The 14,094-nt window shown below is 42.3% G+C and overlaps 1 protein-coding gene across 9 annotated transcripts in view; it reads right to left on the reverse strand.

Moving 5' to 3' along the window:
• Nucleotides 1-1,540: 1,540 nt before the first annotated feature.
• The window catches only part of dnmt3ab (DNA (cytosine-5-)-methyltransferase 3 alpha b), an 87,883-nt gene continuing 75,329 nt past the window's right edge, over nt 1,541-14,094 (reverse strand). For 8 of the 9 annotated variants that reach the window (XM_015969560.3, XM_015969558.3, XM_070547071.1 and 5 more), the window contains 10 exons: nt 13,912-14,024; nt 13,231-13,414; nt 13,049-13,133; nt 11,506-11,651; nt 11,276-11,366; nt 11,000-11,148; nt 10,581-10,666; nt 4,842-4,911; nt 4,546-4,664; nt 1,541-4,468 (listed from right to left, as the gene is read on the reverse strand). In XM_015969560.3, coding sequence (XP_015825046.3) covers nt 4,327-4,468; nt 4,546-4,664; nt 4,842-4,911; nt 10,581-10,666; nt 11,000-11,148; nt 11,276-11,366; nt 11,506-11,651; nt 13,049-13,133; nt 13,231-13,414; nt 13,912-14,024 — 1,185 coding nt within the window. In that variant the 3' untranslated portion in view covers nt 1,541-4,326. The remainder of the gene's footprint in view (nt 4,469-4,545; nt 4,665-4,841; nt 4,912-10,580; nt 10,667-10,999; nt 11,149-11,275; nt 11,367-11,505; nt 11,652-13,048; nt 13,134-13,230; nt 13,415-13,911; nt 14,025-14,094) is intronic. The other variant, XM_015969559.3, reaches the window with a different exon arrangement.

A 14,094-nucleotide genomic window follows, 5' to 3' on the forward strand; every position in this document is an offset into this window, starting at 1 on the left:
AATCATCTATTTTTAAACAACTCAATAGTTTTGTTTTGTATTTCCCCGGCAAACCGGAAATGATATGTGTGTGGATGACTCGCTTGATGCAGGACCCAGCATCCAGTCCGAGTCCTGACGTAACGCTCCAATCAGCAACGTTGATTGAAGGCTTGGTGTTCTCAGCAGCCAATCAGATCAGACGCAGGGCGAGTCCGCTCAGGAGGGGCTGAACCACTTTCCGACTGAGAGAGGGGAGGAGACTGAACTTGCCTTGCTCTTGTGTTCTCTTCCACCCTGCATTGTTGAGATAGTGAGTTATAATTGTATAAAAATTGTTTTTATTTCTTCCTTTATGTAGGTCAGTGGTTGCTAGAAATGTAACAAATATGAGTTAAAGGATAAAATAAATGGCTACTTGCTCTTGTTGAGGAGCTGCAGAGTGTATGTAAGGAGGTAAACATGTAGAGAAAAGTCTCTAAGGATCAAACCCACTCTGGAGCACCCTGATGGCATGGAAACTAAACTGAGAATTGATGTTTTCTAATACAGATCTTCCTTTTCAGACAAACTGCATCATGCATACTATAATCAGGTCTGTCAAAGTTTGTGAGAATAAAGTTGGGAGTTTCCTGGACATGGAGCTAAGCTTTGTTACCTCAACCATCCATATGGTGCTCCTTTAACATCAGACTGCTCCTGTGCGGTTGGGAGTTCCTCTGGGATGATGCTTGGTTACCATTAATTTGTGTCTAAGTCAACCGACTCATCCTTTAAAGTGCTGATGGACTTTCTTGCAAAAACAAGGACGTTAAGTTAAAAGACTTTAAAAATTATCTGATGATTATAGACTAAACAGTTTAACCATAAAAAACAAGGCAGCTACTATGTGAGAACTCATTAGTAATTCAAAACAATATTTGGGCGTTTTTTGTTGTAAAAGTAAGCATATTAGGGCTGCTGCTTCTCATGTACCCTTTAGTCATTCTTACACAAAATCAGGAAATTAGATATTAAAATTAACTAATTATTTTAAATTTTAACCAATAAAAGCAGACCAAAGAATTTTTAATGGCTGATACTGCCATTTAACTTTTTGTACATTTTTTTCTCACAACAAAAATATAACATAAGTAGAAGTCAGTGTGCCCCAGGGCAGCTGTGGCTACATCCCTACCAGTGTGTGAATGACTGGTTTTGTTGTGAAGTGCCTGGGGGGTTGTAGAACCCTAAGAAGGTGCTATACAAATACAGGGCATTTTTTTAACCATTCATTGATTTACCTCTAGTCACCAATTTCAAATGCTCTGGATCTGAGTTCAAATAGTCAAAAAGCTGCATTTCTGGCAAAATTTCTTAAAAATATATATATACATACATATATATATATATATATACATACACACACACACACACATATATATATATATATATATATATGAAAATTTGTCAGAAATGTAACTTTTTGACTATTTGAACTCAGATATATATATATATATATATATATATATATATATATATATATATTGTATACACACACACACACAAAGATAGACAAGTATGTTTTTTGCACAAAAACAAGACATTTATTCAAGTGTTCTCCAGCACACAAGTACATACAGAGCCTTTATCTCCTCTCTGGACACTAAACTGAAGTATATGAGGGAGTCAAAGTGGAGAATGGCTGCTACATTTGCTGTACAAACTGGTCTTTGAAGGAAAGCGTATAGGCCATAAAACATTTATGACAAAAACAACAGAAACGTCAGAGTGTCGACAGCATCACTCAATATTTGACCTGTCTTGAACAGCAAACAAAAACTTGTGAATATAAAAACATGAAAATTCAAAAACAAAAATGCATTATTTCAATGCAACATTTAAAAGAAGTGACGTGGAGAATAATATGTTGTGGAATGTAGGATAAAGAAGTGTTTTTATATGCTACAGTAAAGGGTTTTACTGTTTTTGCTCACATAACTTTCCCACAGAAAAGCACCAACTACAGCAATCTAGTCTAAAACAATATAAGAAACTTTTCAATATTTTTTCAAGTACAAAGTTAGAATGCCTTTGTTAATATATTTGTACGAGTAAAATAATAAGTCTTTTCCATTACTAAAAGGAACTTAAAACAGTCATCATCAAGACATTTTCATTTATTTTCCAATCAAATATATTTTTCTTGATTAGATCAAATGTTTAGCACCATTGGAAACACCTATAATCCCACTTTTTTATCTTACAAAAGCTAAAAGAAGCAAAAATAAAACCATCACTGGGCAGGGCTGTGCGGTGAAGCTTCCCCTTAAAGCTGTTCATCAGCTAAGCTCACAACATCAAATCTGAACTCTCGACACAAACAAACCAGTAAGCTGACCTGGGACCTTTCCACACCTACATGTTTAAAGCAAGTTCTGAATCACCACTTGACTTTTTTCTGATGATATATATTAACAGAGAATTAAATTTGTACATGTCGTAAGGTAAAAAGAAAACAGCAACTGGAAAACTATTTACAAAATGTAAAAATGTACAAAGATGAAGGGATGATTTGTTTTATTGGAGGATAGGTCTGGTTAAACGATCACAGAGCGTCAGAGCTTGTGCCGCGTCTCCATCAGGACAAAAACAAGGGCAATAAGGTCACTTAAGAAATTAACTACACTAAGAAATTAAATTTCTAATTCTAATCTTAAATATGATACAATCAAGTGATATAATTAGCTTTTGTTTAGGCTCTTTTATGTCTAACACTTTGTAAGTTTTTTGTTTTGACAAAATGACGCGTAAATCCTCCAGATTTATCTTTGAGCGTGCAATCGAGAGAATTTAGGTTGTGGATGTGAGCAAACTTTAAAACAGGAAAACTCTCCTTCACAAGGCAGATAAAATATAACAGAAAGACGACAAAGTTCTTAAACTCTGCCTGGTAGTTTACAATCTTAATAAAAAGACATTCTTTGAGTTTGGATGGTGACATATTGCGCTGAAAGTTGAGTCCACTACGAAAAATGGCGGAAAGGAGAAGTTCGGGACTACAAAATGCCAACTTACCAACTCTACACGGTCCAATAACGGGAGTTTCACATATCAAAGCCACACGTCTACTGGCACAGCCCTACTGAATACAAAATGTGTTTCACAAGGGTAGATCAGTTCACATCATCAAACGATTCACAAGAACCAAAAATCTTTAAAAAAAAACCAAGAGGGAAAAAGTATACATATAAAAGTGCTTTATATTGTTGATAAAACAGCACAAAATTGCTATAAAAAGTCAAGCCGCACCATGATGTTGAAGATTTGCACCTGAAAGTTATCTGAGAGGCGGATGCTGAGGAGGAGGACGCTAGCCTTCCTCCTGCAGCAGCGCTTACTAACAGTTGTACAGTAATATTCATCTGGATGAAACTAGGAAAAAGTAGCTCACCAGACTTTGATTTTAAAAGTTTTTTTTCCCCCCGTTTAAAACGACAGAAAACATCATTCCCCATGTGGCTAGCTTCACTCTCTGTTTGTGCAGACCCAGCTGTGAGCCTGGGAGCAGCAAGGCTGAGACAAGAAATGAGCACCAGTAGAAACAGTATAAAAGCTGTAAAAGAGGACAGCCTGTAAAGTCTGTGCCTCCTGTGTTTCTGTTCAAATAAAGAAAACAGCACAGAAATAATGTTTTATCATCAAATGTAAAAAAATATCTAACAGAAATCTTTCCAGCAACAGGATTAGGAGCTCTGCATCATCCAAAGTTTTAGTGCCACATGGGCTATGATGCTTCTGATCATCTTGGAGCACCATGGTGTTGTAACCATATTACAGTAGTACCTTTATTACCGCCAGCTGTGTATAGAAACTGTAAACATAGAGGTATATGTGATCTGGTGTTTTGGATTTTCAGAGAAACGGCTCTCCTGACCACGAAGAAAACTCCTCTTTTCTTCTCCACGTCTGTGAGGCTCAGTAGCTGGAAGCTCGGCTGCGCTGCGGGTGGCAGGCCGGCAGCCCGACGTACAGTACGCTCACAAATATTTCACATACGCTTGAAAGGATGACTTTCTGATGTTTACCGTCTCTTTTACACGTTTAGCATTTTTACGTCTCAGTGTCTTGAGGAGAAGAGCATAGCTTGCACAGACGAATAAACAAGTCAATAACACTGCTAAAAGGTCGAACTGAACTTAAATAGAATAAGAGTCGCAATTTAAATACAAGAGATAATGTGAAATCTACGTCAACGATTCGCTTTCAAATTATACTACAGTATAATTTGAGGTTCAAGGCTCTTATTTCTAACCAAAAAATACAGCTGTAGTTCCTAAATGGCTGAACGCAAACATCTCCTGCTTCTCAAACACAGGCGAAGTAATCTTTGAGTGGTGCAAACAGGTGGCGGATAACGGGGACGCTCCAGGATCTGCCCAGGAGCCTCTGCCTTGCCAGTCGGCTCATGTTGGACACGTCCGTGTAGTGGACGGGAAAACCAAACACCCTGATAGGAGCAGAGACAACCATTACAATGATGAAGCCAGAAGGAGACTAATGATATGAGCTGTTTTATTCACATACCTCTCCATCTCAGTGCACCAGAGGATGTCTTCCTTCTCGTTCATGTATACGGGGAAGTGTTGGTCCTTACCCTGCTTGATGGAATTAGACCTGGTGGTGATGGTCCTCACTTTGCCAAACTGAAAAACAAAAAGGATCAAAAGTTCAGTGCTAACTTTCTAATTGCCTTGTGGTGCTTGGTCATTTTTCAGAACTGGCATTACTGATTGTTACTTCTTGCTAAAACACGAAAGCAACAGTGAGCTAAAGGTTCTATGTTTTGTGATTTGCATGCACATCCTGACTTGCAAACATACCTTAGCTGTTCTGCCGTGTTCCAAGCAGTCCTGGAGATCCAGCCTGTCAGTGAACATCGCAGATAAAGGCCTGCAAAGAAAAATGGTTCAGTAGCCAATCGTTTTTGCTGCTTTGGGGTTGATACATACTTTCATTACGTCCATGATGCTGGGTAAAATAATAAATCAGCTAGTAACAATTAGGCTGCAGTACGCAAAATCAGAATAAGAAGGATCGTTTACTAAGACTGTCACAAAACTTCATAAAATGGGGCGACGATGGCACAGGAGTTAAGTGCTCGCCACATAATCGGAAAGTTCGTGGCCCGCTCAGTCTGCCGCCGTTGTGTCCTTGGGCAAGACACTTAACCCTCCTTGCCAGCTGGTGGTGGTCAGAGGGACCGGTGGCGCTTGTGTACAGCAGACTAGCCTCGGTCAGTGTGCCCCAGGGCAGCTGTGACTACATTGTAGCGCATCACCACCAGGGTGTGAATGGGTGAATGACTGATCGTGTTATAAAGCATCTTGGGGGGTTCCAGGACTCTAGAAGGCACTATATAAAATACAGGCCATTTACCATTTTTAAAATCTCATTTAACATTACTGCTGCGTCTGACTAATGCATCAAACTTGAGCCCAATGATTATAAAATTCTCTGTACTTTAGTGTTAAAATGTGGAGGCCTTTTGCCCGGAGCTCCTCTGCCTTCCAGCCGTCTATGTAACATCTCTCGACCTGAGAGGGAGGCCACGGAGACCTATATCAAGGAATCGCTGTCTGCTGGTCTCATTCGTCCTTCCTCATACCCCCTGGGTGCAGGGTTTTTCTTCGTATCAAAAAAGGATGGTTCCAAGGCCCTGCATTGATTATCGGGGACTAAATCAAATACCGGTGAGAAACAAGTATCATCTTCCCCTCATTTCGCCTATGTTTGAATTGATGCAAGGGGCTACCATGTTCACCAAACTGGATCTCCAGAACGCTTATCACTTCATTCGCATCCATCAAGGCGACAAATGGAAAATGCCTTTTCAAACTCCCCTGGGTCAACATGAATACTTGGTCATGCCCTTTGGACTCACTAATGCCCCTGCTGTATTCCAAGCCATGATAAATGATGTCCTCAGTGATTTCATTAACCGCTTTGTTTTTGTCTATCTAGATGATCTACTCCGACACACTGACTGAACACCATCAACATATCCGCCAGGTTCTCCAACGTCTCCTCGAAAACTGCCTGTATGTTAAGGCTGAAAAAAGTACATTTTACAAGTCATCCATAACCTTCCTAGGACACATCTTTGAGGGTGGACAGGTGCGCACCGACCCCGACAAGATCAAGGCTGTCCAGGACTGGCCCACCCCAGAGAACAGAAAACAACTCCTTTCTGGGATTTGCTAACTTTTACTGTAGATTCATCAAGAACTACAGCCAAACTGCATCCCCGCTAACTGCCCTTACATCTACCAAGAGTACGTTTACATGGACCCCTGAGACCAACCACGCCTTCACAGCTCTAAAGACCCTGTTTGCCTCTGCCCCATCTTGGTTCAACCCGACCCTCACAAGCAGTTCATCGTAGCGGTCGATGCTTCTGATTCGGGAATAGGAGCGGTGTTGTCTCAAAGGTCAGTGCACAATGGAGAGTTGCATCCCTGTGCTTTCTGTTCCCACGGACTAAGTCCAGCAGAAAGAAACTATGACGTGGGTGACTGTGAACTCCTTAGAGGAACGGTGTCACTGGCTGAGGGGCTCCACACATCCGGTACTAGTATGGACCGATCACAAAAACTTGTCATATATACAATCCGCCAAACGTCTCAATTCTCAGCAATCTCGATGACCTCTGTTTCTCTCCCATTTCAACCTAACCATTTAATTCCGTCCAGGCTCAAAGAATGCCAAACCCAATGCACTCACCCGTCAGTTCTCTCCTTAAGAGGACTACAAACCTCCTGCTCCCCTTCTCCCTCTAAGTTGTTCAGTGGGCACCCTCACGTGAGACATCAAGAACGTGATCGCTAAGACTCTTACCAGAACAAGATAAGAGGTGAACCGGACCCAAGCTCGGGACCGCCCAACAAGACATACGTACCCTCTTCAGTGTGCTCCAAACTTGTCCACTGGATTCATACAGCCAGGTTCTCCTGCCACCCAGGTATCAGCCATACCATTGCTCTCACCACCCTTAAGTTTTGGTGGCCGTCCCTTCACAAAGACATCAAAGACTACGTCCTTGCCTGCACAACCTGAGCCTGCAACAAAACTGGTAATAAACCCCCTTCTGGCTTGTTGCATCCATACCCATTCCCAAGAGACCCTGGTCACACGTTGCCTTGGATTCTGTCACCGGTCTACCCCTTTCCAAGGGTATGACTACCATTTTGACTGTTATTGACCACTTCTCTAAAGCTTGCCATCTCATCCCCCTCAGGAAACTTCCTACTGCCTTCCAGACAGCTCAGCTTCTAGTCAAACATGTCTTCCATCTTCATGGAATTCCTCAGGACATCCTTTCCTATCGGGGCCCCCAGATCGTCTCTCACGTATGGAAGCAGTTTTGTTCTTCTCTTGGCTCCAAAGTCTGTCTGTCTTCAGGATACCACCTAAAAACTAATGGTCAGATGGAGCGCATGAATCAGGAGCTCGAGGCCTCTCTCCGATGTGTCATCTCATCCAACCCTTCCGACTGGAGCATGTTCTTACCCTGGGTTGAGTATGCTCATAACTCGCATATCTCCTCTGCCACTGGTCTGTCCTCCTTTGAGGTGTCCCTGGGTTATCAACCCCCTCTTTCCATTTGATGAAACTGACATTTCTGTGACCTCTGTCCGCCACCATGTCCGCCGCATCTGGTCCATTGCCTCTTCTGCTCTTTCCTGCACACTGGAACAAAACTGCAAATATGCTGACCGCAGACGGACCCCTGCTCCTGTTTACACTCCTGGCCAAAAGGTATGGCTTTCTTCTCTGCACGTACCCCTGAAGTCTGTGTGCCGTAAATTCTTCCCCAGGTTCCTCGGTCCCTATATGATCTCGGAGGTCATCAGTTCAGTCTCTGTCCGTCTCCGCCTTCCTCCTGGTCTCAGGATCAATCCCACTTTTCATGTCTCTCAGATCAGGTTCCAGGCCTGTGGGAGGTGGAGACGCTCAGGTGTACACCTCCCAGCTAATGAGCTCGGCAGCACAGCCACCTCTCTCACCTGCAGCTGATCAGCTAACCAAGACGGGAGGAATAAAGGAGTCAGGGAACCAGCCACTCACTGCCAGATAGTTTGCCTTCGTGGTAACATCCAGCCACCTGAACCAGTTCTGAATTTCTAACCTGAAAACCTTGCCTGTTCCTGACCTGCCTTCATTTATTTCCATATGATTCCTGATCCCAAGCCAAGCTGACACTTTCAGCCCTTCAGAACCGCCTCGACTGCTTTCTTCCCCTTCTCCAGAACCATGGCTGCTTAACTCCTTGGCTTTTGGATCTCCTCCCGCCCTAAACATCCTCCCATGTGTCTCCTGTTCACCCTCCAATGTTACACCATAAGCCATCACAGCTTTTATCATCATAATTCTCCTGGTACCTGTTACTCACCTCTGAGCTGCTCCAGTCCCTGCTCCCGATCAATCCTACTCACCGGTCTACAGCCCTGGCCCTGCTCACCTCTCCAGCAACTACTTTCATTCTCCTCCCAGTAAGACCTCTCCAACTGTTATTCTATATTCCTCCTTGTTCCGCTCATAACCTCCTGCATTCTTCATTCCAGTGGCCTAACCTCCAGACCCAGAGCCCAGCCTATTACCGACCTGCCTTTTAGTTCCTGAAAATAAACATTTTGTAATTACACCATCTCCTGATCTCCAGAGTTTCTCATGTATGTGGGTCAAATTTATTCCTAAAACCATGACACAAATGTCCTTTTTGTGAGCGTTTTATGACATTTTGACCAGTGATCTGTTAAGGGAAACAATCTTTTTTTCTTTACCTTGTGTTACTATGTGATGCAGGAGTGTAATGTAGAATAACTGTCTGATCACATTCTGATGCCAGATCACAATGGCACTCTCTAAAGCTGGTGTCTTCGTGTTATCATTATCACATTAAAGCTTCAAGATCTTGTCAATTCAATTAAAGTTTATTTATATAGCGCCAAATCACGACAAGAGTCATCTCAAGGCACTTCACACAGTAAACATTCCAATGCAGGTCAGTTCACTAAGCCAATCAGTAAAAAGTTCCTATATAAGGAACCCAGCAAATTGCATCAAGTCACTGACTGGTGTCAGTGACTTCACTTCAATCCTCATAGTAAGCAAGCATTTGTCCTTACAGCAGACCTATTCTGCTGTAATGAGTGGACTCAGTCCCCTATTGAACGAAGGCAAACCACAGGGATGTGTCCTCAGCCCCCTTTCACTACCTCCTCTTCTTATAAATAAAAACTATTTTGTCAAAACCAGTAACATGACTGTGAAACTAAGTGACAACACTACAACTGTTAGCTAACAAGGCCCAACAGAAGCCTTACATTATCAGAAGTTAAAGTCAGCTGACCTTCCACACCACTTGCTACAAAAGCAGCTGTAACAGAGACCCTCCTGACCTGCTGGTGTACATGGTGGCTTCTTGCTGAGGACAGAAAGGACCTGCAGCAGGTCCTGACATGTACTCTGACAAGAGTACAAAAAGTCAGGAACATTCTGATTGATCACGCTCACTCACAGATGGAAATCTGTATTTTCTTACAGAATTACAGAATTTATTTCCTGTTTCTTAAGGTACTGTCAAAATTTTTATTTAACCTAATCTGAAATGTTCAATCCTGGAAAAACCTCATCTAATTTTTAATGATCGGATCATAATTAATCCATCAAACTGCTCTTTTGAAGGTCTCTCCACCCGCAGCAGATAACACCCTCTGTGCATGAAAATCTCGTTCTTGGCAGAGCAGCCAAGCAGGAAGAAAGCCGGGCTTCCTAGTGTCATGGAGGGAAAGTCCCATTTAGGAGTTGTTTTACATGTTCTGCTTAGAGTCTGGTTCTGTTTTGTTGGGAAACATTTAAGTGACAGTTATTGTCTGGGAAGAGTCTCAACTCTGTCGGTGCGCTAGAATGAGTGTGTTGCCGTGAGCAGGTAGAAAGGATGGATGAATTTTGTTGGTGGCGCTGAGCTCTTGTGATTTTAAAGTTAAATACCAAGTTTTTCACCAATTACTACACGGGCTATTCAATTAGGGGCCTCGAGGGCTGGTATCCAGCACGTTTTAGTTGTTTCTCTGCTCCAACACACTTGACTCAGTGGTTGAATCACCAGTGCAGCAGCTCATCAGGCTCTGCAGAAGCCTGTTTATCACCTGCTGATTGAAATCAGGAGTGTTGAAGCAGGTTTAAAACCAAGATGTGCTGGACACCGGCCCTCAAGGCCTAAAACTCAATAGCCCTGAGTTGGATGTTCCATTCTAAGATAGTTCTGGAAATGGTAACCACTGCAGCTCAGCAGAGCTGTGTGCCTACTGCTTGCTTGTGTGTGTGTCGCAAGCAGGTGTTGTAGCTCATCGTTATCTGCAGCTTTCTGATTCTGTGACTCTAGGGGGGAGCCTGAAGAAAGGGAGCGGACAATTAAATGTTATTTTTTTCTAAATGTAGCTCGCTTGAACAGCTTTTTCCAGGAACGAATACTGCATTTTTAACATGAAACTGATACATACGTATACCCACGTGGGCTTGTCTGATTTTAGGTTTGTGTCACAACATCGGCACTTTACCTGTTCATCCCAGGAAGATTACCCCAGAAGTAACGAGCACGGTGGGCAGCAGACACCTCCTTGGCATCAATCATCACTGGGTTACACTGAGAGTAAAACAAACACAAACAGCAATGAAGCATGCGAGTAGGAGCTTCGTTAGCAAATACTCAAAAGCAAAATTTGTGCTAATTTGACAAGGATTAAGAAAGAATTTAACAAAAAAGTAAACTATGATTCTGATTGGTTATTCTGTGAGAAAACTCACTTTAATTACCCTGACAGCTAATCTGAGCTTTATAGAGAACAAAGTAGAGTAAAAATATTAAATATGAAGCGGGCGAGTGCATCAATGTGTGTAGAGATAGGTTACAACCACAAGGGGGCCTTCATAATCCAGTAATCTCAAGTGTCATGCAAGCATGTGCATCTGCACTAACCTCTAGAAAGCGAGATATGTCCCTCTTGTCGCTGACACCCATGGCCACCACGTTCTCAAACAGCCAGAAGAAAGGGCGGTCATCCCCCTCCTTTGGCCGAGCCTCATGGAGCAGCCGGTAAAACTCAAAGAACAGACGGCCGGTGCCTTCTGTGAAAAAAGATGTTTTTCATTCTGTACATAATCTGATGATGATCTGGTGATTTGCATAGGTAAACCGTTTGGATTAGATGGGTTTTATAAGGCATATTCAATAAGTGAGATGGTTTAAACCCACCATAAAGACCCTTCCTAGCAGGATTTACTATGGACAGGTCATTGCAGGGGCTTCCACCAATAACAAGGTCAAAAGGACCCCACTCCTGAATCTGGACAGACATAAATGTAAGAACAAAAAGACAAAAATTATGAGAAGTATAATTGTTTTGGCAGTAAAACAAAAACATTGTTGTGGATCCAAATAAAAACAAAACAACACGCTCCTTAAAACTGGTGATATTCACTCACATGCTTGCGGGTGACATTCCTCACATCGCCGACATACATGATGCGTCCCTGATGCCGGACGATGCCCACTGTGATGGAGTCTTCACACACTTCAGACGCTACGTAGCGATCCACTTGGATGCCAAGCTCTCTTAACACAAGGAGTCCTGCAGGAGCACAGAGAGAAGGGCTAATCTATCAAGACTTAATAAAAAAAGAACCACTTTATTACAACCTCTGCATCTGCATGTAATGTTTGTGCCGACATCTCCAAACTGCAACACCTTACGTACACCTGCTCAGTTGCTTGTTGACTTAAAATTGGGTGGAACAGAAGTTGAGCCATTCTTAGAGATCATTACTGAACAGTGTTGGGCAAGTTACTTGAAAACTGTAATGCATTATTTATTACTTGTTACCCTCATTTTAAAGTAATTCATTACATTACAATATTACTGATTTTAAAATGTAAGGCATTACACTACTTTTGCATTACTTTGTCACTTTCACCAAAACAACTTCAATATGAATCTGGTAATCTGACGCTCAGTGAACTCATGACATACATGTGGAAGGTGATGTGGTATCTGAGCTAGGACTGCTGTTAAAAACAGTCAGATGTGCTTTAAAATGTTTGTTTATTAAATAAAAGCAACAACAATCTGTACTCTCAGCACGCTGCCATCTTATATTAACTGAGCAGGGAGTGAGGTGGTGGGGGCTCCAAGCCTATATTTGCCTTGGTCCCCAAATGCCTTGATACGGCCCTGGATGTGGGACTGACTTCTGGGCTGATCTGATTCTATCACATGTATAAATATTAAATGCTTATATATTATTGCTTTTCACTGGTAAAAATGTGTATTGGGGATAAATCTGCCTACTTTTTTTCTTTTCAAGCACTTTGTTTTGTTTTCTTGATTTTATTTGAATAATTTCCGGCCCTTTCTCTCTCTAACCTTCATGCATGCTGCATGTTTTCTCCGTCTTCCAGAAAAACTGTTTCCTAGATTTCCTACTTTTTAACTAATCAGCCAAAGGGATCTACCGAACGCTAAAAAAAAATAGCTTAATATGCGCTGCGCTCCAGCAGCAATGAGTTGAAATCACCGGGGCACAGATTATGCACTCAGCTGAAAAGTACATGAAGTACCAGAGAATATGGGCGAATTACTTAGTTTTAGTGGAGCGATTTAGTGAATATAACAGCGGCCGCGTGCAGGACGCAGCTGGAGTTTGAGCCATTACCGCTGCGTCCTCTCTGCTCATAGAATGCCCACAAAGCTGAGTCCATAAATGACGTCATATATGTGGATACTGGATCTTTTTTCAGGCTTCCCGCAATTTGAATTTTTAGGAAACCCACATCTTGATTCTGGGTTTAAAAACACATTGTAATTACCGCGTTACTGACAATTGTACCGAGTAAATATTACCATTTTCTTTCCCTGTAATGCCTTACATTACCACATTACAGCAAAAAGCAATGCATTACAGTAATTAATTACTTTTTACCGCGTTACTCCCAACACTGTTACTGAAATAAAAAAGTTTTGTTTTTAACCTGTTGCTATGCCATCAAATAGTGACAGGACACGAACAGGCTTCCTCTTCTCCACCATGACAGGGGGGTAAAGCTTCGGTGGATCCTGGAGTTCAACACAAACACATGAGAATTAAAAGAAAACCAAGGACAAATAACCCGTGTGGGGCCGTTCCTGTCTGCATGAACAGCAAATGACTCACAAAATCTTGATCGTGATTATTTGCAAAGAAGTGCTGCAGGCGGCTGGGCCAGTCTGATCGGCGCTCCAGCAGACCAAACACCCCCTTTGGACAACACATGTAGCAGTTCCACGGGTCTTCTTTGATGGCGGCGTGGGCGGCTCCTTGACCGACGAGGAGGTCCACACACTCGACACAAAAGCACCTGGACACAAAGACAGGAATTATTCAAATGAGTGCAGAAACATCAGCCAGTAAATGCTGCTTTTATAGCTCTAGAGGTGATAGAGAAACGTTCTCAGCCTCCCTTCAGCCCCTTTGGCCCCTCTCACGTCTAGGTTCAACTGAGGACAAGAACCAAGACAATGTGTACTTAAGTCTATGAAAGGACTGAACAAAAACTCCAACATCAGTGTTACTGATAAATAAATGTCATGGTAAAAATAGATAAATAAATGTCATGGTAAAAATAGATATATCTCCAGATCATGAGGATTCAGGGGATTATACAAAACATTTAGATCCAGGCCCAAAATGTCAACAAGAAAAAGTAGTTTGATCAAACCTGTCTAGTTACTAGAACGCCCGCTCCAGTTACGGACAGAAGCAGATTTTGGGGGATTTTATAAGTTTAGAAACATACTCATGTGAGAAAAGAAGTAGCTTGACTTTCTACATATCAAAACCCAGAAGGACCCTCACCGACAACAGTTGTTGTTTCCACACATGAGAACCTCTCGCCCGCCGCAGCAGATTGTGCAGTAGGACTGATACCCATCGTCGTCGTACTGATAAGCACATTCTAGGAAGCAGTTCTGCAGAAGCACAGAGAAAGAAACATCAAAGTACCATGTTATCGTCATGAGAAGTGACTTTACTCCTCCT

Source organism: Nothobranchius furzeri, chromosome 18 (genome assembly GCF_043380555.1).
Source record: "Nothobranchius furzeri strain GRZ-AD chromosome 18, NfurGRZ-RIMD1, whole genome shotgun sequence".
Taxonomy (NCBI): domain Eukaryota; kingdom Metazoa; phylum Chordata; class Actinopteri; order Cyprinodontiformes; family Nothobranchiidae; genus Nothobranchius; species Nothobranchius furzeri.